Consider the following 22976-nt stretch of genomic DNA (forward strand, 5'->3'; position numbering starts at 1 on the left):
ATGTATGTATGTATGTATGAATAGGTGAAATGTTTGCAAACAAGAGCAATAGATAAGGCACTCACGTTTTGCCTCTCAAGAGATAATCTATGCGGACGGAAAACGTCATCTTTATACATACTTATGTTTGTATAACAAATTATAATAATTATTATTATATTTATATGCCTGTATGTACTATAGATAAAATTGTCTCAGCTTGATAGGAAAACATAAGAAACGAACTGAGCTGAAATTCAAGAAAGGGGGCCGTCGCCCCGGGCGCAACGTCTTGGGGGCGGCAAAATGGTATTTAAAAACTCCAATTCAGGCAAAAATTCCTGCAAAGCGTAAAAGATATAGGGAGAAAATGGGTTTTTTCTATGGCTTTTCATAAGATGTCTTGTAAATTTACTATCAATTTCCTCAAAAACCGTATTGTGAGAATTGTGGAACTTCAAAATTAGCGTGGCTTCTAGTTCCTAAGTTTTATATACTTAATATCGAAGGTATTTCAAATTAAATTCACTTTTGTTCGAACCACCTCATGAAACTTGTAGGTAGGTAGATAAAGGGGGCGGCAAAACATCCTTGGCCCCGGGCGCCCGAAGTTGTAGCTACGCCACTGCTGTATATACAGACATCCGGATTGAGGGACACGGCTAAATAAACTCAGTTCGTCACACTGATGACTTTACGAACTTCGTGGGAAATTTAATATACCCTGTTCAGGCTGTTGCACCCTGATTCTCATTTTTTAAACAAATTATTTAACAATACTCCTTAATAATTTTCTACAGTGGACAGTGGAGGAGAAAATTCTTAGTTGTTTCTACCTTGCTTTATTTCGAACGCACTGACAGCGAACTCAAGGCCATCCATGGCTAACTGTGTCATCATTAAAATCACAAATAATGTCGGGAAAATACTAAATATTGGGTAGTCGAAAAAGTCTTTTCGTATTTCTAATCTTCAACATATTTTTTTTATATTTACACCAATAAATAAATGAACAAATATGCACTATTTTGGTCGACCACTTTTTGCCGTTTTCCCGCTAGAGACATTATTCCTTCAGTGTAAAACTTTCATCAGTGTAAGTCGAAATTTCGAAATTTCCAGAACGGAAGCGAGCGAACCATTGTTGTGCTGCACGAACTGATACAACATCGTCTCCGTAAACTTTATAAATTTCGTTTGTGGCTTGCGTGCCATTCTTCCATTTTTATACAAAAATTTCAAAATATTTCGAATTTCTTCATTATTTTCATTCATTTTTGCACAGCTGTAACTTCTTCTGAACTTTCTCGAATTTTATTTTTATTTTTTGGTTAAATGAAGCTTAAACTCTCACTTTTCTAACGACTGCAACGACATCTATTGACGAAACACAAAGAGACTTTTTCGACTACCCAATATAAAACGAAATAATTGAAATAAATAGTATAAAATAAGTAAGCTATAAGTTTTTTATTACAATACATATGTATGTATAGTTTTTCTCCATACTTTTAAATTTCTGTTAAAAACGTCTAATTGTTCAAATAATACATTTGCTGACCATCTCACTAGATTTAGAAAGAAGTTTTGTTTTCAAACATATGTTATTAAGTCCCCTATTAAACCCACATATAGACTTGGGACCTTACATTACACACACTCTTTCACATGATCCATCGAAAATTCGCTGTCAAGCAAAAAATTTGCAACGCATTTCTTCGTTCGGCATTGCCGGCTCTCCTTTAGGCGTATAATGACATTAGCCGAGCCTGTGTCTACAACGCCTTTGATTTTTTAAATGAAATACCTGTGATCTTATTAACATACATAGACACATTCCTCGTAACTCACAGCCCGTGTTTACTTACTTATGTATGTGTGTGTGCACGATTTGCTGCTTAAGAGGTATGCCTGTTTGTAGAGATCTACGGTGTGAACTAACTTCTATACCCTCTCAGTGGTAAACAAAAGTTGTTGCTGGTTTCTTTGTTGTTGTTGTTGTTGTTGTTGTTGTTTTCAGACTGATATAGTTCATAATTTGATAACTCTTTGTACTTGGTTAGTACTAATCGGACTTTTGATGATAGTCGGCGGAGCTTTGCCGAACAACGCACGCTACGGTTCGCAAAGGAAAGAAAATCATTGCTTTCGTGCAAAAAAAAAAAAATAAAAATACATTGAAATTTGTAAAAAATTGTTCAACAGTTAATTTCGTTTGGTTTCTGTTTTGTGACTTACAAGCATCAAAATGCAGATTAACGAATATTACTTTGAAGGTAAACAAAATATGGGTGAAAAGGAAATTATTTGTGGAGATAATTGCAAAGTTTTACTTGTCAAAAAGAAAAATCTGTGTTCTAAATTTTACTTAGGTTTCTTAAGACAACTTAGTAGGCCTACAGCAGCTTGAAACCCACCCAAAATAAACAAATAAGATAGAGCAAATAACTCAAAAAGTTTTTTCAGTTGTTTGTACATATGTTACTAAGTAAATAAATACAAATATTTAAAATATATTAATATTATTTACGAAGTCAATGTTAGACGGAAGTGTTACGGATGTTGGTATACAAAAAAAATCATAAATATTAAATTATGAATATGAAGCTCGTTGATACTGCAATAATTCGTTTAATTTCGTGAAGCTTCATAAACTTATGCCGAAATTTAGTTAGATATCAGTTTAACAGCGGCCACGCCCATTTCTTTATCTATATAGCGTTTTGTCACTTATTTCTAATCTATATTCATGTGGGTCGCTATTTGAAACTTGGATGAATTCTTTGTGGAAATCTTACTTAAAGGATCCGAGAACAGCGAGCAAATTCGAAAAAGCCGGTTTCGTGCCCACAACTGGTGGCTCTATGTAATCGGAACAGATCCAAAACTAATTGGAGACAATTTTCTGTCGCTACAAAACAATGCAAAGTTACACAGGAAGTTCCTAGTTTACAAGCATACATTTATTTCTATGACAATATGCTTAAAGTCGCCTTAATGAATTTAAGCGAATAAGGATGATTTAGATTACTATATGTGACCATATTATTCGAAACTCGACGTTCCGTTTTCTTATAAATATCGTACAGTTTTAACTATAAATAAAACTAACTTAAATCAACTTAAACTACTTTAAAATAAGAGTTATATATAATTTTCTGTTAGGGGTTGCATGACTTCGAAAAATTGAAAATCTTACCATAGGAATACTGTACTAGCGTACAGAACCAATTATTTTTCGGCTGGTATCCGCACACTTAACTCTGTCCGCCGCCTACTCAGATGGTATTCAAGCAATTCCAGATTAAGATACGATAAGATACGGTTAACACTGTATCACAAAATGGAAGAAGAATTATTGAAGCACACGAATTGCAATGTCATTTTCCAATAAATATATCATATTAAGCCCCTCACACCGACGGAATTTTAAATGCCGATTCTCATAGAAATTTCCTCGCTTTGATTGACAATTCATACTTTAACAACGAAGCGAAGAAAGCAAAGGGTATGCCAGAATACTGAACTGGGACTTATTGCAAAGCATCTATGTGACGCATCATGAGTAATCAGATTAGCCCCTAATTTACACCTTTGGTTTGAGATTTATGTATATCCAATACATACTAATGTGCCCAACATTGGGTGACATTGCATTTATTTTGAAAATTCTTTATTTATTCTTCCAAATCAATTTCATCCCCTTCAAAGTAATCCCCTCCCGATGCAATGCACTTATGCCAACGGATTTTCCAATTTACGAAACACTGGTTGTAGACACTTTCCGGGATGGCCTTCAGTTCCGTCTTCGCTGCGGCTTGAATCTCCTCTATCGTATAAAAACGGTGTCCCCGGAGCGGTCTTTTGAGCTTGGTGAACAGCCAGAAGTCGCACTGCGCCAGATCAGGTGAATAATATGGGTTGAGTTTTTGGCGAAATGATCACGAATTACGAGGGCAGTATGGGATGGTGCATTATCATGGTGTAAAAACCAAAAATTGTCTTTCCACAATTCCGGCCTTTTTAGGCGGATAGCGTTACGCAAACGACGCATAACGTTCAAATAATATTCCTTGTTGACTGTTTGACCGGTTGGAAGGAATTCATAATGCACAACACCACGATAATCGAAGAAAACAGTCAACATGACCTTGATTTTTGTGCGACTTTGGCGCGATTTTTTTGGTCTCGGCTCTCTTTTGGCACGATATTCGCTCGATTGATCGGTTGTTTCGGAGTCGTAAGCATAGATCCAAGTCTCATCGCCAGTTATAATGCGTTTCATGACACCCTGGTAGTCGGAAAGCATCGTTTCACACACTTCAACGCGACGCCTTTTTTTCCAAAAAAATTCAATGTTTTCGGTACCAGTCGAGATTTGACGCGCTTGAGGCCCAAAACATCCTTCAAAATGGTATTGGCTGAGCCTTTCGATATGCCAACTTTATCAGCAAGGTCTCTAATTGTTAATCGACGGTTTTTCAACACCAAATCTTTGATTTGTTGAACGTGAGCTTCGTCGGTTGAGGTTGATGGTCGCCCTGGACGCTCTTCGTCTTCGACACGTTCACGGCCGGCTTGGAACTCACTATACCACTTGTAAACATTTTTTTTAGACATAGCCTCATCACCAAAGGCTTTCTGCACCATCCTCAACGTAACCGCAGCAGAAAATTGATTCCGTAAACAAAATTTAATGCAAATTCTTTGCTCAACAAATTTCGACATCGCAAAAAACGAAAAACTCACTTTTAGCAGCTCACAAAACGACACGTATCTCAAACACTAATGAATATTTTGACATGACAGTGACTGACTGATGTGACTGACAGTACTACCAACCTAAACAAAAAATTATTTTTTGGGCACAGTAGTATAACACCAATCAGAACCAAGACAATGGCAAATTTACTTGATAGTTTTGCGACTTTTGGTCACATTTAAGTTTTTTCCGCTGACTGAGGGTGAATATCGCTTAATGGTATTCCGGAAATGCTTTAAGATTCACCTGCTAACCTAAGTTAGAAAATATGTATAAAATAAGTCTTTTCAAACTCAAGACGAGATGGTTATTAAGCAAGCTAGTAAAATATAAAAACTGACTTTGTAATCATCTGAGAACTGTTATCGTTTTTGCTTCCAAACAGTAGTTTTAATTTAAATTTGAGTTGAAGTTGTTTATTAAAGATTTTTTGTCATGCGTAGTATTTATTGGTCTCGAGATGATTTTGATTGTTACCAATCAGCTACCCATAACTGAATTTGTTTAATCAATTTTGGAAAATTTTCCCATCTGCTTTACTCTAATCGCATAGCTAAACAAAACTTCATCATTGTTATTTTTTAAATAAATATTTTCATCAGTCAAATTTCATTATCTAATTTTATCTCTCTTCTCTCCCGCCATACATAGAGACTGACAAAATGCAAGGGGTGAAGCGGGTGATAGTCTTCTGCATACTGATAGTCATACTGCCGTCCGCATTGATAATCATACCGCTCTACCTACGCCGCACCGCCTTTGCTGACGTTATTTATCCCGTCGCCGAATCGGATATAATTGAGATACGAGATGGCATATCTTCGATATTCTGTCAACAACATTCGCTACGCATGAATTCCAACTTCAATGCATTTCAGTTGCGCAGCAAGCCCGAAGTCTCCACAAATCGTAAACACATACGTCTAAAGAAATCTATGACGCTGCCCGATGATACATTAGAATATTGGGGCTTCTATCTGTTGAAGGGCGCTAAAGTGCACCTGAAATTTTGTTCACGCTACGACGGCTCGCGTATATTGGTGGTTAAAGGACAACGTGACCTGAACACTTGCGGTCTACTCGATCACAATCAAAATAAATTGGGTGCGAACTTTGCGCATGGCCATGAGCAGGTGAAGGTATTCTTTGAGGATATACGAGAAATGGGCGACACGGTGCCGGTCGATGAGGTGGCGACTGACAAGAAAACAGTCGACACTAATATGGAAGAGGAGAATCACGGCGGTGAGGATTCGAGCGAAGACGCGGAGGAAGAAGCATTCCAGCGTGCTAAAAATGCAGCTGCGGTAGAAGCTGCGGCTGCAGCACTGGCCGTGCCGCCACAAAAACTGGAAAGTAATAGCACACAACCAACTACAGTGAAGTCGTCTAAAATACGCGGCAAGAAATTGAAAAAGGGCTCCGTGAGCTCGCTACGTAATCGTAGATTACTGACTAATGCACCCGCCACTGCGTCCACACACAGGCTAACAAAGCGCGAGAATTCACCAAAAGCGCATCAAACCGCCACAAACGCTTCAGATGCAGCATTTCTGCAGCGCCATCAAGCGGCGGCGGCACAACGGAAACAGGAGGTATATGATCAACTGTACAAGCTGCGCCGCCGCAGCAAACGTGAACATGTTTACGATCGCAAATATAGTCATGGCGGCAATGCGATAAATTTCACCATCACTGACGAATCCAACTCGGTGTCAAGCTTCGAAACGGGTCTCTTCAACTGCTTCAACGGCACCATATTACTGGCGGAGGGTTTCGCACCCTCAGCCGAGTGCGTTAATGCGCATTTTCTTGAAAATGGCTCACAACGTATGCTCTCCAAGCATGAGATCACCGAGGACGGTTATTACTATTATATATTCTACAGCGACAACGATTTGGTGCGCAATGACATACACGCCATATTCGACATTTACAAGCCGACATTTCAATACTCCAATATAAGCGATTCGCAGGGTTGTTTAAATGTGACGAACTGCACCTTTCCCATCGGCTTTATGTCCGACGAAATGGTCATCGTGGAGGTGCCGACGCGCGATGGCATCGAACACGAAGAGGACGACATCACCTACCTGATCTCAACTTGCCATCCGCGCACGGCCGTCTATGCGATTTTCCCCATCGCGGTGCTAATACTGATATTAAGTTGCTCATTTTTATAGAAGCGACGTGGCGCGGCTAAGGCCGCCAACCCAACAACATGCTTAATTTTAATTTAGCTAATTTTTTTTTAATTAATACTTAAGTATAGAAATTACATAATGCTACGGGACTAAATAATTTTTAATTGTACACAATCAGAAATTTAGCATAAAATAGAAATGTAATGAAGAGATCATCATTAACCTAAGCGCTTACAAATTGGCCATAAAACCACGGAAATGTCTAACTGTGTCACAAACTAAGTAAATAACTGAACAAATGACTATTTTAGAACATAAAAAACATATTTAGTAGTATGTGAGTAAAATGAAATTGAATGTATTTTTCGAACAATTTTAAAAAATATTTTATAAAAAAGTGTGCATTGTATTTTATAACTGTTTTTGTATATTGCCAGCACACATACATATATGTAATATTGACGATAATAAATCAATTAGTAATAGGGCGAAACGCTTTTAATATGAAAAAGAAAAACAATTTAATTGAATTTTTATTTTGTTGCTCTGAAAAAATATAATTTCATAAGCGGAAGCGCAACCCACCCTTTTCTACCGGGTTGCGCTGTGATTTTGACGTCCAGCCAAGCGTTACCGTTTTTGTCATACTTTTTTGACCACACATGAATTAGTTCTTCTCGCATTCAATGCATAAATAGCTTTCCAAAAGCTAGAACTGATTTCTATCATTGTCATTACTGCTAGTTATTCCCAACAACAACAGTAAACGGGCAAAGCATGAACTTTAAATAAATATCTACCCAGCTTAGCGTGGAATTTTACATTTTTTTATTCAAAAAACACAAAAAAATTGCTCTCATTATTAGATTGTCTAAAATCATTATCCGCATTCTAAAATATTGTAAATTTATTTTTATCATCAGTTTTGTCAGCCACCTCGAAACTCGCGCATCTAAAACTAAGTAAACAAATAAAAGTGTGAATTATATCCAATAGAGAGGACTATAACGATGACTTGTATTTCCATATTTAACTAAGAAGGCGTATGGAGAGCAAAGTCAAGGGTAAGTACATAATAAATGGTGCGAATGGTTTTTGTTTACACATAGCTTTAATAAAATGGCACTTTAAATTTAAATTAAATATAAATAAGGAAACCATAAACATATAGTATACCTTACACCAAGCAAGCTGAAAATTTCGTATTGCTTCTATCAGAAGGCATCGCTAGAATTGATGCCATATATTTTGTTATTTCAAAATGCTTGCGTATAAATATCAAATCCATCGACGCAAGCTTTATTAATTAAGAAAAAATAAGTCGAGTAAATACTTTAAGTTCGGCTGCATCGAAGCTATCAGTAAGTGAATTTCATGACATATTTTTAGCGATTAAAAAATATTGTTATTGTGTTTTAAGTGTCAGTATGTTTGTGTTATCGGTGCAAAAAAATCAAAAGTTTATCGAACAAATAGCCAACATTGAAAAATATTTTGTTTTGAAAAAAAAAATTGTTTTTTTACGAAAAAAATTGTCGTTTTTTTACCGAAATTTTCAGTTTCAATTGATGAAACAAGTTTTCGGCGATGATTGCCTATCCCATAGCAGAGCGCAAAAGTGGTTTTAACGTTTCCAAAGTGGTCTTGAGGACATAAATGACGATCAACATGTGGGCCAATCAAAAGCCGTGATTACCGGAAATTCCATCGAAACTGTGTGTGAATTCACCAAAAATCAGCCAAAATTATCATTGAAATTCATGGAAATGGAATTGAACATCTCCAAAACATCGATTTATCGCATTTTGATCGAACATGCACGGTTTGTTCCGTGCACAATATTGTGACTGGTGACGAAACCTGGTGTTTCCAATATGATGCCGAAACGAAACGCCAGAGTGCTGAATGGAAGCAACCGGGACCGGACGAGCCGAAACCCAAAAAATCGCGCATGGAGAAGTCAAAAGTGAAGACAATGTTGATTTGTTTTTATGATTCCAAGGGTATTGTCCACAAAGAATTTGTTCCACCCGGCCAAAACGTTAATGGGGTATTCTACCTTGGAGTTTTGAAGCGTTTGGTGCGCCGTATTCGACGTGTTCGATAATGCGCCGTCCCATCGATCGACGCTTGTGACCGATTATTTGACCAAAAATCACATTTTAACCATTAACCACTCCCCGTATTCACCTGATATGGCACCATGCGACTTCTTCCTTGCTTGCACCGGCACTCGTTCGACGTGCAAAAAGCTGTATTTAAGCAGAAGGATACTATTTTGAATAAAATAAATTGATTTTGCCGAAAAAACCATTTGGTATGGTTTTTTTTTTTAAGTCCTGTTTACTTTGGAACGCACCTTGTATAGAAGCTATGTGATATAGTGATCCTATATCGGCGGTTCCATAAAATGAGCAGCCGAAGGAACCGTTCATAGGTGGTTTACTGAATCCCATACAAGGCACTGAAGATATTGTCAATCCTAAGTTTTCAAAGGAACGTATCGAACATATTGTTCAAGAATATTTAGACATGAGAAACCTCTCAGCAAAATGTGTGCCGGGCGTGCTCAGAGTTTAGCAAAAGTAACAGCAAATTGATTATTCTCGGCAATTTTTGGAGCTATTTAGGAGGAGGATCTCGATATCTCATAGATATATGACAATGGATCATACGAGGCTTCATCATTTTAGTCCAGTCTACAGTCATACAAGTAGACTGTTCGTGACAAATTAATCAATCATACTCGAGGAAAGACGCAACAGTCAACTGTTTTCAAAAGAAAGAAATTCGCAAGTGCTGCAATTATATAGCTTTATTGGAATGTTTAGAGAATGAATTTGTGGAAAAACAGTTCACTTTGAAGAACTTAGCTACATCAAAGAGATACTCGGCGAGCCTGAGACTTATATACAGCACAACACAATTTGCACTGCACAAATGGTATGAAAATGTTGCGGGATCTAGGTATAAATATAATATAAACCAATCTAAACCGGCGGCGCTCCTTGCTGTCAAGGATATCATTTATTGCGATAACAATATAATGGAAAAGTTAAATTGGCAACCAATATTCACACCCTGAACAGGGTATATTAAGTTTGTCACGATGTTTGTAACACCCAGAAGGAAGCGTCGGAGACCCTTTAAAGTATATATATAAATGATCAGTATGTTGAGCTGAGTCGATTTAGCCATGCCCGTCTGTCTGTCTGTCCGTCTATCCGTCTGTATATATACGAACTAGTCCCTCAGTTTTAAAGATATAGTTCTGGTAAAGGGTGAGTCTGTTAGATCAAATGTGCTCGAATGAGAATTGAAATCATGACATATACGGTGGAGTGGTTCATTTAACTCAAAATTTTTTCTAGAAGATTTTAAAATTAAGGGTCTAAACTGCCATTCATGAGTTTTACAAGAAATATTATACCAAGCACCTCCCTACGACTAGCGAGTGACGGGAGATTTATAAGTTTTAAACGGTTAGTGTAAGGGGGAAGATTTAAACTGGAATCCCAATGCAAATGATTTAAGGCAAAAAGTAAAAATTGTTTTTGAACGGACTCCAACTTATCCGAATGCACTTGGTAACTAGGGTTCCAAACCACAGAAGCATACTCTAATATAGGCCTCACCAGAGAAGTAAAAATAATTTTTGTGGTAAGCGGATCTCTAAATTCTTTAAACTAACGTTTAACAAAACTAAGAGCGCCTTTAGCTTTAAAATGGTAGATGCGTGAAGATTAAAATTGGGTTTGTGGTCCATAGTTACTCCCAGATCAACCAACCTAAAATTTTGTATTGCGTATGAAGTAGGGTCTACAGATCTACGTGAAAAGCAAATCGTTTTACATTTTTTAAGGTTCAATCTCACCAAGAAACTAGGTTGTTTAAGTCTGCTTGCAACTGACATCTTTTGCTGTTTGAAGTATATGTTTTAAAAAGTTTTGCATCGTCAGCATATAATAAAACTCTTGAATACATAACAACAGATTATATGTCATTAAAAATAACAAGAACAGAATTGGACCAAGATGGCTACCTTGAGGAACGCCTGAAGGAACATTAATTATGTCAGAAAAAGTATCGTTAAATATGACTTGTTGAATTCTACTACTAAGATAAGAAGCAACCCATTTTAGAAATATTGATTGAAAACCAAGAAGATCAAGTTTATTCAAAAGAATTGAATGGTTTACTTTATCAAAAGCTTTACTAAAATCTGTGTATACTCGTATAACATCAGTATTCTTATTCTCCCTAAAGCCCGCTGATACATGTGATACAAATTCAAGCAAAGTTTTATATAGTTTTCAATAGATGACCTAAATCCACTCTTATTTAAAGGAATTATGAATGACTTTTTCCATATGGATGGAAATAAGCCTTGCATAAGAGATGAATTAAATAGTTTTGTTAGGGGTTGGTATATAATGTATATTTGGAATCATATCTGGGCCATAATTATATGATTGTTTTAACATATTTAACTGATATAAGACGTCTGCTTCGGAAATGGTAGGTGCATTAATAGCAGAAATCGCACATAACTTGTGCTGATGCGGAACATTTTTTGGAGATTTTGGTGAGTAATTGGACCTAAAGAATTCAGCGAACATATTAGAAATGGTGTGATTGTCACTAGACATACTAGACTTATATTTCATAACGGACGGAAAATTAGAAATTCTGCGTTTGGAGTTGACGAAACCATAAAACAATTTTGGATTACGTATAATATTATTTTTTACTTTGTTTATATAATTATTATAACATATTTTGTTAAGTTCAGCAAATTGTCGACGCAATTTAGAATATTTTGAATAGTCAGCAACTAAACCAATTTTTTTTTTTTAAGTTTAAAAGCACGAGATTTTCTATTTTTTAATTTTCATAATTCTTTCGAAAACCATAAATTAGAACTCATTTTTTGAGTAACAACACACTTCGGAACATATTTTTCAAATAAATTTAAAATAGCTTCATTAAAAATAGAAATAATGTAATCTCCGAAAAACTGTTCAGATCAGTTAACTATAGCATATAGCTGCCATACAAACCGAAGGATCGGAATCAAATGCTTGCATGGGAAACTTCCTCATTTGACGATATATCTCCACGAAATTTGGTATGAGTTATTGTTCATAAAAATAGTGTAATATCGAAAGAAATTGTTGAGATCGGCTTACTATAGCATATAGCTGCCATACAAACCGAACGATCGGAATCAAGGGCTTGTATGGAAAACTTTTGCATTTGACGTGGTATCTTCACAAAATTTGACATGGATTAGTGTCTAAGGTAATAATATAATCTCCGAAAAAATCGGATTACTATAGGGTATAGCTTCTAAACAAACTGAACACATAGTTACTAAAAGAAATGCACCTGTGAAGGGTATGTTAGCTTCGGTGCGACCGAAGTTAACGTTTTTCTTGTTTTTATTGACTTCGTAAATCACTTAAGGAATAGTCCATACATACATTTGGTGTAACAACATCTTCACAGTCTCTGCATCTGCATCGTATATCGATGCTCATCTCAAATTATGATTCAACATTTTCTTATTCAGTTACAACTATCACTATAATTCATATACATATGTATATGAGTATGTAAACAAAAACCACGAATCCTTGGCAGTAGATGTGTTTTATTATTATTTTATATTTTTGAAGTAAAAAAATACTCAAATCATTCTTACATGAATATTGAACACATGCTTATGTTTTGAAATATACATATTTTCATTTTGTTTATGAATTGTTTTGGCTTTTAACATAAAACGATAGAAAGTAGCCTATGCCCGTCCCGAGGTTCCATCATCGCCAATTTTCTGACAAATCGGTTCAGCCGTTCCTGAGTTATAAATATAGACATAAATTGCGAAATCGAGGGTGATTTTGCAAAAAAGGCCGCCGTTAGCACCTTCTCCAGGACTAAAGGAATATCCGTGCAAATTTTCACGTCTTTCCGTGCAGTGGTTCGGAATGAAATGCGCGGACATACAAAAAAGGCGCTTCATTTTTATATACATACAAATGTATAAGAAAACAAGTAAGGAAGGGCTAAGTTCGGGTGTCACCGAACATTTTATACTCTCGCATGATAAAGTGATAATCGAGATTTCATAATACGTCATTTACATATTTTTCAAATACCGCATTTGTGTAAAGTTTTATTCCGCTATCATCATTGGTTCCTATTATACAGAAAAGGCATTACATAGAATTCAAAATAGCGTTATATTGGAAGAAGGCGTGGTTGTGAACCGATTTCACCCATATTTCGTACATGTCATCAGGGTGTTAAGAAAATATTATATACCGAATTTCATTGAAATCGGTTTAGTAGCTCCTGAGATATGGTTCTTGGTCCATAAGTGGGCGGCGCCACGCCCATTTTCAATTTTTAAAAAAAGGCTGGGTGCAGCTTCCTTCTGCCACTTCTTCCGTAAAATTTAGTGTTTCTGACGTTTTTTGTTAGTCGGTTAACGCACTTTTAGTGATTTTGAACATAACCTTTGTATGGGAGGTGGGCGTGGTTATTATCCGATTTCTTCTATTTTTGAACTGTATATGGAAATGCCTGAAGAAAACGACTTTGTAGAGTTTGGTTGACATAGCTACAGTAGTTTCCGAGATATGTACAAAAAACTTAGTAGGGGCGGGACCACGCCCACTTTTCCAAAACAATTGCGTCCAAATATGCCCCTCCCTAATGCGATCCTTTGTGCCAAATTTCACTTTAATATCTTTATTTATGGCTTAGTTATGACACTTTATAGGTTTACGGTTTCCGCCATTTTGTGGGCGTGGCAGTTGGTCGATTTTGCCCATCTTCGAACTTAACCTTCTTATGGAGCCAAGGAATACGTGTACCAAGTTTCATCATGATATCTCGCCAATTTTTCTCAAGTTACAGCGACGGACGGACAGACGGATGGACGGACAGACAGACATCCGGATTTCGACTCTACTCGTCGCTTTGATCACTTTGGTATATATAACCCTATATCTGACTCTTTTAGTTTTAGGACTTACAAACAACCGTTATGTGAACAAAACTATAATACTCTCCAGCAACATTGTTGCGAGAGTATAAAAATATTGAGTTATTTAAACATGTTCATCATAAACGTGTCACAGTAATTATCTTAAAATAATATATTTGTATAACTTTCAGCCATTCATTCATATATATTTGTACTGTAGCGTAGCGTTGTTATAATTATTCAAATTAATTAATCGACATAAATTTATTATTCTTTCAAAAATAAAAACAAAGAATAAACATGGAAAACGACAAATGAATATGTATGCCAATGAGCTAATTGTCTTTAAAAAAATTATTATCAGGGTCGCGGTAGCCTTTTTGTGTTGCTTACCGTTATGTATGTGCAATTTTCAAGTGCATTTTTGAAAAAAAATATGTTCTTCATCAGACGTTCGATGACTTCGAACGATAATCGGGTGTTCCAACATTAACGCAAGAATGGAATTAAATAGAGTGAATTATAATTTTGTTATTGAATCATAAAGTACAGAGGATAGAGCATATGAAGCACATATGACAAATGGCCTTGACGACTTTTCATACACATACGCACTCGTTTGTCCAAATTTTCCATGTACCAAGTATTCTCTGGGTAGCCTAAGAACATCCGTTTGAAGGCGAGCTAAAGTGAGAAGGCGAAACATCCCCTCCGCAGGGTTGTGCGCTGGGTTTGGGACCCGCTACGTAAAAAACACCCCCAATGAAAAGTAGCACACAGCCTCGGATGAGAGTCCTCCTTTTGATGACGACCATGGCAAACGAAAAAAGGACTACGAATTGAGGGTATGCACCTGGAATGTCCGGTCCCTTAATTGGGAAGGTGCCGCTGCCCAGCTGGTTGATGTCCTCGTGCAAATAAAGGCTGACATCACCGCCGTCCAAGAAATGCGATGGGCGGGACAAGGACAGAGACGAGTAGGTCCTTATGGCATTTACTACAGTGGCCATATAAAGGAGCGCTAGTTTGGTGTGGAATTCGTGGTGGGAGAGAGACTCCTTCGCCGAGTACTATCATTCACTCCGGTGAATGAACGTCTAGCCACAATCCGCATCAAAGCGAAGTTCTTCAACATATCGCTGATTTTCGCCCACGCCCCGACGGAAGAGAGGGACGATGTTACCAAAGATGCCTTCTATAAGCTCTTGGAGCACATTTATGAGCGCTGCCCCCGCCACGATGTCAATATCGTGCTTGGCAACTTTAACGCCAGGGTGGGCAAAGAAGGTATCTTTGGCACTACGGTCGGTAAATTCAGCCTCCACGACGAAACATCCCCAAATGTGTTGAGGCCGATCGACTTCACCGGGACCCGAAATATGGTTATCTGTAGTACTAGATTCCAGCATAAAAAGATTCATCAAGCTACCTGGCTGTCTCCGGATCGAAAAACTACCAACCAGATCGATCATGTTGTGATAGACGGAAGACACGTCTCCAATATTCTAGACGTGCGTACGCTGCGAGATCCTAACATCGACTCGGACCACTATATTGTTGCAGCCAAGATTCGCACCCGCCTCTGTGCAGCAAAAACGCACGTCAACAAACACAAGGAAGGTTCGACGTCGAGAAGCTGCAATCCAACCAGACAATCGAATGATTTTCTACTCGGCTTGCGCTCCTGCTCTCTGAGAGCACTCGTCAACAACTCGGTATATAATAACTGTGGGAAGGCATTTCAAACTCCTTACGTACAGCTGCATCCGAAACCATTGGTTTTCGGAAAGTGCAAAAGATCAACTGGTACGCCGAGGAGTGCCGCGCCGCAGCGGAGAGGAAACAGGCTGCCTACCTCGCAACGTTACGATCGACCACAACACGTGCAGGATGGGATAGATACCGAGAGTTGAAAAGGTAAGCGAGACGCATTTGCAGACAGAAAAATAAAGAGGCCGAAATGCGTGAGTACGAAGAGCTTGAAAAGCTGGCCGTCAGGGGTAATGCTCGAAAATTCTACGAAAAAATGCGGCGCTTACAGAAGGTTTCAAGACCGGAGCATACTCTTGTAGAACCCCCAAAGGTGATCTAGTCACCGATGCCCAGAGCATACTTAAGATTATGGGGGGAACACTGCTCCAGCCTGCTGAATGGCAGTGAATGCACAACACCAGGAGAAGGAGAACCCGATTCCCCAATCGATGACGATGGAGCAGACGTTCCATTTCCCGACCATGAAGAAGTTCGAATAGCAATTGCCCGCCTCAAGAACAACAAAGCGGCAGGGGCCGACGGACTACCGGCCGAGCTATTCAAACGGCGGCGAAGAACTGATAAGGAGCATGCATCAGCTTCTTTGTAAAATATGGTCGGACGAAAACATGCCCAACGATTGGAATTTAAGTGTGCTCTGCCCAATCCATAAAAAAGGAGACCCCACAATCTGCGCCAACTACCGTGGGATTGGCCTCCTCAACATCGCATATAAGGTTCTATCGAGCGTATTGTGTGAAAGATTAAAGCCCACCGTCAACAAACTGATTGGACCTTATCAGTGTGGCTTTAGACCTGGAAAATCAACAACCGACCAGATAGTCACCATGCGCCAAATCTTGGAAAAGACCCGTGAAAGGAGAATCGACACACACCACCTTTTCGACGATTTCAAAGCTGCTTTCGACAGCTGCCTTTATGCCGCGATGTCTGAATTTGGTATTCCCGCAAAACTAATACGGCTGTGTAAACTGACGATGAGAAACACGAAAAGCTCCGTCTGGATCCGGAAGGACCTCTCCGAGCCGTTCGATACCAAACGAGGTTTCAGACAAGGCGACTCCCTATCGTGCGACTTCTTCAACCTGCTGCTGGAGAAAATAATTCGAGCTGCAGAACTTAATCGAGCACGTACAATCTTTTATAACAGTGTACAGCTGCTGGCGTATGTTGATGATATTGATATCATTGGCCTTAACAACCGCGACGTTGATTCTGCCTTCTCCAGAATGGATTCTTACAAGTTGTGAGAGTATAAAATAAATAATAATTGTAAGTTTTTAACCATACATTTAAAATGACCAGAAGTACACAAAAAATAATTAAATTTTAAATAATTATTGTTTCTTTGTATGATGGTTTATATAAACGCTTAAGTTTTATTAGTATAGTTCTTACATATGTATGGGCATTGAGAGGCAGGAATGCTAAAAATCGTGGTGCGCGTTAAGTCGCCAAGTACCAAACGGGTAGTAGTATCGAAGCGGTCAATGGCGCCATCCATTAGACGATATTGATCGGTAGAGAATGAAGGTAAGGTCACATTCATTATGTCGTTCGCGATTTTTATATAAGAGATTGGAACCGGTATGACTCAGAAGATCTGAGCGGAGGTTTAGTTTGGATTCTTAACCCCATCCATCCTTCCCTCCTAATAAAATATCGATTATCTCCTCGATCTTGCTCTAAAGGCCGTTGAAGTTGAATTGTAGGAGTTTGATGTGCCGCCGTGAAAGTGGCCATACGTGACACACATGTGCGTTCGATCTGTATGTGTTCTATCGCGATTTACTCGTGTATGGGCTTGTGCGCATACTAATCCATGTTTGTGAAAATGTTTAATTTTTTTACGATCAGTGTGTACACATGTACACATGTATGTCGTGTATGGCACTGTGTGCACACAAAATCTCATTTTCTCGTGTCGCCAAATGGGAAAGACCGCGGACAAACAATTTTCCCCCTTGTTTGTCGCACATATTCACTGTTTGAAGAACGAACGCAAAATGGATTTGTATGTCGTGTATGGCGAAACGAATTAATACAGATCGAACGCACATGTGTGTCGTTTATGCCCACTTTAAAGTAGTAGGAACCCTTGGAGTGCGAGGGTGATATACAGGTGGTGGTTGTTGCGGCTGCAGAACCCGCGGACGCGACTAGTGTTATTGGGGCAGCTTCCATATGGTCGCCTGGATGCAGTGGCACGCAGATGAGGAAACTACAGACCTGTCAAAACACTGCACTCCGGACCACTACAGGATGTCTTTTGATGTCTCCCATTGAACACCTCCACAGTGAGATGCTTATGCTCCCTGTTAAGGAGCATAATCAACTTCTCTCCAAGCAGTTCCTGCTGAGATGCTTTCGCAGAAATCACCCTTGCAGCCATCTGCTTGAGCGGAACCGCCTCCTAGGAGCATCAAAAGGTCATTCCTGGATTACGTCGACGACGTCGTACAGTACGCCGACCGGACTTCGGACGCAACTAACTTTCGACAGGTACTGACCGCCATTCACAGCGGAGCCATCAACACCTTCACCGACTCCCTTCCCGTGAATGGCGTTCTTGGAGTCAAACCACCACCCATCGCAGACGAAGAGCTCCAGCTGCCACGAGAAACGCGTGTGACCCTTGCGCAACTTCGTTCTGGATACTGTAGCAGGTTAAACTCCTACTTATCCAGAATAGACCCTGACATACCCAATGTATGTCCTGCTTGCAACGAGTCTCCGCATGACACTGACCACCTCTTTGCATGCCCTACAAACCCTACCCATCTAACACCTTCCTCCCTTTGGTCCGACCCCGTCGAAACAGCACGTTTCTTGGGCCTACCGTTAGATGACATCGACGACAACACAAATGACATTTGCCATCCCAACGGGGATTGAATTTCTGTTAAAACAACAACAACTAGTGTTATTGGGCGACGTCATTGTTAGGCAATATCCTGCAGCAAGGGGCAACGTGTGAAGTTACAATAACAACAATGCACTCTACTTCCTGGTAGTGCGCAAGTCGGAACAAGTCTGAAAATGACACCAGACGGAGCTTGAATTTCACCTGACTGAGTGAGAACGGGGCGTGGGACTAGCCTTTTAGCACATATTTTCAGGGCCCGGGTTGGACTCAATGCCAGTATAAATCATACATGGCCGCTAGGGGTTATCTAGTGATAACAAGATATAGTTTTTGCTTGCCGATTCAAACAGACTTGGTTCTCGAAATAAAATACTCATTACTTAAAGTCTTGTTTCGACCCCTAAAAGTAACTAGGGAGATATAATAGGTTAATTTCGCGCAAAAATCATCAAAGATAATTGTTTTTTCAAATAACTTCATTTAGTTTTTATAATGCGAAGCATGAGATTTCTCAATTTATTAAAACAAAATTCAGTAATTTTTTAATTCAACATTAATAATATAATACAGAGTATTTGAGAGTTTTTTTTTTAAACGTTAAAATTTCAATGTATATTTGTAAAACCCCTACATTGCTAAACTAAATAACTTTTTTTTCTTGGTGCTGAACCAATGATTAAAATCTAATCGCAAGAGTAACTGCGACAATGGAGTTGTAGTCGGGTTTGTTTTCAAACCTATTAGATAATTAATTAATTGATCCATCAGCATACTAAATCGTTCATCTTGTTGATCAATATAATCTTTAATTACCATCCCACACAAGTCTTGTCTCAAAACGTTACTTAAGTTGTCGCACACACTGAATATATCGATTAAGATATTATAAATCGGATTATTTGATTGTGAGACTATAAACTGATTGATATTTAGCTTATTACTCTCTTCGTTAGTCAGTAAAAAGCAGAGTGAAAGTATATTGGCCAGAAATATGCTGTGCGCTTTTTGAATTTCCTCAAAATCCGCTTTATTTTGTATGGTATTCAAAAGTATGCTGAATTGGCTCTCCAACACATCGACTTGTATATAATACTGTAGATTATCTATGAAAAATATCAATTGGTTTAAGAGGCTTGTCAGTTTGAATTTTTCACGTGAGCATAATTTGGTGCGTCGCACCTTATTGCACCACATCATATGTAGCTCGAATTGCATTTTCTTGATTAAAAGTAGAAAACGGAAAAGAATATTATAGTTGTCGATCACTTTCGGCGAGAACAGCAAATGCAATGGCCAATTAATTTTGTAATTTAGCTGCATGTAATGCAAATAGTTGTGTTCTAATTCTTTTGGATTACTACTGTGCAATAGTGGTTTGGCGATACTTAGTGAGAAACGTTCCAAGTCTTCAGAAACACCAACTCCATGTGCGGCAGATTCGAAAGCTTTTACGAAATCATGCACTTTATTTTCATTGTACTTGTCTTTGCCGATTTCATATGTGAGACGTAAAAATTCCAAGAACAATTCACCGCGGCCCAGTAAAAAATATTCTTTTATTAATTTCAGTTGCTGTACCAAATCCGCTTGATTAATTGCTATTTCAGACAAACGTGTTGTTAAATATGCCTTAATTTCATTAACGATGCTCTCGTAGTGTTGCACGTTCAGCTCCTCATCGTTTTGTAGCATTTGTATCTTTCCAAAGTAAATATGCTCCTTCTCATTGCTTAAAGAGCTCTCATCTTCCAAGTCGGTGTGTTCCGTTTTACTCCAGTTTTGTGTGAGAATCTTGTGTTTATTAGCATCTGCTTTAAATATGAGTATTGTTTGGCCAATGAAAAGTACCTTTTCGGCCCAACCAGTGGGTAAATAATGTGGTAAAAGTTCATAGCATATTTCATAACGCCAAATGTCAGCGTACGTACTTGCCACTTTAGACAATGTGGTTATTGTACTAGCTTGTTTGCCACTTTCCGTGCTGGCACATTTGCTGGTGTCACTCTCAGCGGCACTATTGATATTACCCTCTGAGCATTGTATGAAGAACTCGCCGTATGTATCAATTATTTTGGCATAAAGTATCCAATGCGTAAGTTGTTTGAAAAATACTACGTTCACTGCAAGTTGCAAGGTTTTAATAGCGGCGCGTATTTTCTGATCACCATGTTCTGCATTTTGGTGCAAAAACTGCATAATTTCACAGCCATGTAATTTTTGACTTCGTATTACCCGAATTAACTTTCGCAAGTATAGCGCTAACGGTTCATATGTCTTTAAATTTCGATATATAAAAAGCAGTGAAAAATTTGTTGGATTTTTCAAGTAATTTTGTTCAAGAGCAGTAATGTTGTCAAAATAATCCTTTAAAACAGTGTCTATACCGTTTGCGAAGGCCTTCAAATAAAGACCCTTTTGCAGCGGCTCATCTGTATCGAATATTACTACATTTCTATTGACACTGTTGTTGCTGCCGCATACTTTGGCAAATTTTTCAATGTCACGTAACAAGTTAATGATAGTTATAATGTCCTGTAGAACTAGCTTTTCACAAGGATGCAAGAAAGTCGAGACATCTGTTGCGGTAAAGTCTTCCAAGGATAAATATTTCGATTGCAAATTCAAGCAAGATAGCAGCACTTCATGTATCATTTTGATGGCTACCTTTCAAAGTGAAAGAATCATTGAAAGTACTTATTGGCTATTTGAACTGCTGCAAATAAAACTATTTGATTATTTTATAAACAAATTATTGTCGCGGGATGTTTGTTGAAATGGTCGAACAGCCGATTGGCAAACGTCAGTTTAATTTCTACAGCTGTCACATAACCAATGTTGCCACTAGCAGATATTGCCATTAAATGGGGAATTCACACAATCGCTTGTAATTATGTAGTCTTATAAGAATTATTTACTCTAATAACGCGAATGATAAATATTATTTAAATAATTTAATAATAAAAATATAGTTACTATTGCGGTGTTAAATTACATAATATTTTAACTTCAAACTCTCACATCGCACTGGAAAGCAATTGACTTTGGTATGTGTTAAAACAATGCAAATATTATTGGGAAATGATTATAAATTATTTATATAGAAGTAATATATTTTTAATTCGTTAAGCAATAATTTCGGCATTATTGTAAATCGTACATTGCGGCGCTAGTTTATTTTAATGTTTGCAAACATTTAAATCTTTCGGAACTTATTATAATGCACACTGCAAAATATCGCAGAAACTCTTCAAATGCATATTGAAAGAATAACCTAAAAATATACGTAAATAATAGGTATACTTTTATTAGAAAAATAAAGGCGAATGAAGATCCGGAGTTTATCACAAGTTAAAAAGTAATCTTAACAACTAAGTTAATTTTTAATGGGAGAAATCGTAGCGCCTAAAATTATACTTTCTCAATGAACATGTAGTATATCTCAGTTCTTGTAATTAGAATTGTATTTAGTTTTTGTTTTGAAAGAATATTTTTTGAATTATTATTAAATAACAAAATCTTCACTTTGGTTTATTTTTGCGCTCGGGTAAATATATTGGTATATGATATACAATGATATAAATAAATTTATATACATATGTTCAATAGAGAGCAGGATGCCAAAGCTACACAAACATAATGACGATGATATACTTACATATATATGTATATAAGTATATTTCTAGAAAAATACAACATAGGGAGAGCATAAAATATTACGCCGGTTGAAAAGAGAACATACTTATTCATGCAAACGACAGATGGGAAGAGCTATTAGGAATATAAGCACTCACACACAGTTGGTTCGAATAGGGAATATTGATGAAATATTATTTATTAACAATTTCAGAGCAATTTTTGTTTCTATTAAATAAATTAAAATGCTGTTTATGTTAGCCAAGTAGTGTGTTGATCAAATTGATTATGATTAAAATAATGCATGCTCTCTGTTTTTGAGATTCCCTATATCTTCTCTACCACAAAATTTTCTGAGATAATTGATACTCTATGTAATCTCTGCAAACATAATAACGGGGCATCTCGACAGGATAAAAATTATAGCATACTAACTGTCAAACGCATTGCTACTGCCATTGCCAAATCTGTATATGGGCATTTGCTATCATAATATAGTATAATCATTTGCCCAAAGGCGTAGGGTAGGTAGGTTCGATCTGATGTAGCGCACGTTTTGAGCTCTTGAACTCCTTAAATCTTTTATGTGGAAAATAAAAAAAGGATAAAGATATTTTTTTCACAAATGTATTTCTGGGAAAAATAAGAAGTCATATTTTTGAACTACTATATAATAATTGCTATTGTACTATAAAATAATAAATTTAAAGTGAGCAATAATATCTTGATTTATGCTTTTATAAGTTTATTAAATACAAGACTTCGCTCATTCCCAACCCAATTTGCATAATTTTTCTGTAAATTAAAAATATTAAACAAAATATT

General features: G+C 37.5%; 2 protein-coding genes across 6 annotated transcripts in view; one reads left to right on the forward strand and one right to left on the reverse strand.

Moving 5' to 3' along the window:
* LOC126752588 (uncharacterized) overlaps positions 1-7405 on the forward strand; it is a 36658-nt gene extending 29253 nt beyond the window's left edge. For 4 of the 5 annotated variants that reach the window (XM_050463509.1, XM_050463511.1, XM_050463512.1 and 1 more), the window contains one exon: positions 5393-7405. In XM_050463509.1, coding sequence (XP_050319466.1) covers positions 5393-6924 — 1532 coding nt within the window. In that variant the 3' untranslated portion in view covers positions 6925-7405. Of the gene's footprint in view, positions 1-2052; positions 2256-5392 lie in introns of those variants that run through there. The other variant, XM_050463510.1, reaches the window with a different exon arrangement.
* Positions 7406-19002: 11597 nt separating this feature from the next.
* Positions 19003-21325, reverse strand: LOC126752566 (gamma-tubulin complex component 4 homolog). Its single transcript, XM_050463475.1, has one exon. The coding sequence runs from the start codon at positions 21168-21170 to the stop codon at positions 19146-19148; it is 2025 nt and encodes a 674-aa protein (XP_050319432.1). The 5' UTR covers positions 21171-21325; the 3' UTR covers positions 19003-19145.
* Between the last annotated feature and the right edge of the window lie 1651 nt (positions 21326-22976).

Source organism: Bactrocera neohumeralis, chromosome 3 (genome assembly GCF_024586455.1).
Source record: "Bactrocera neohumeralis isolate Rockhampton chromosome 3, APGP_CSIRO_Bneo_wtdbg2-racon-allhic-juicebox.fasta_v2, whole genome shotgun sequence".
In the NCBI taxonomy this organism is placed as follows: domain Eukaryota; kingdom Metazoa; phylum Arthropoda; class Insecta; order Diptera; family Tephritidae; genus Bactrocera; species Bactrocera neohumeralis.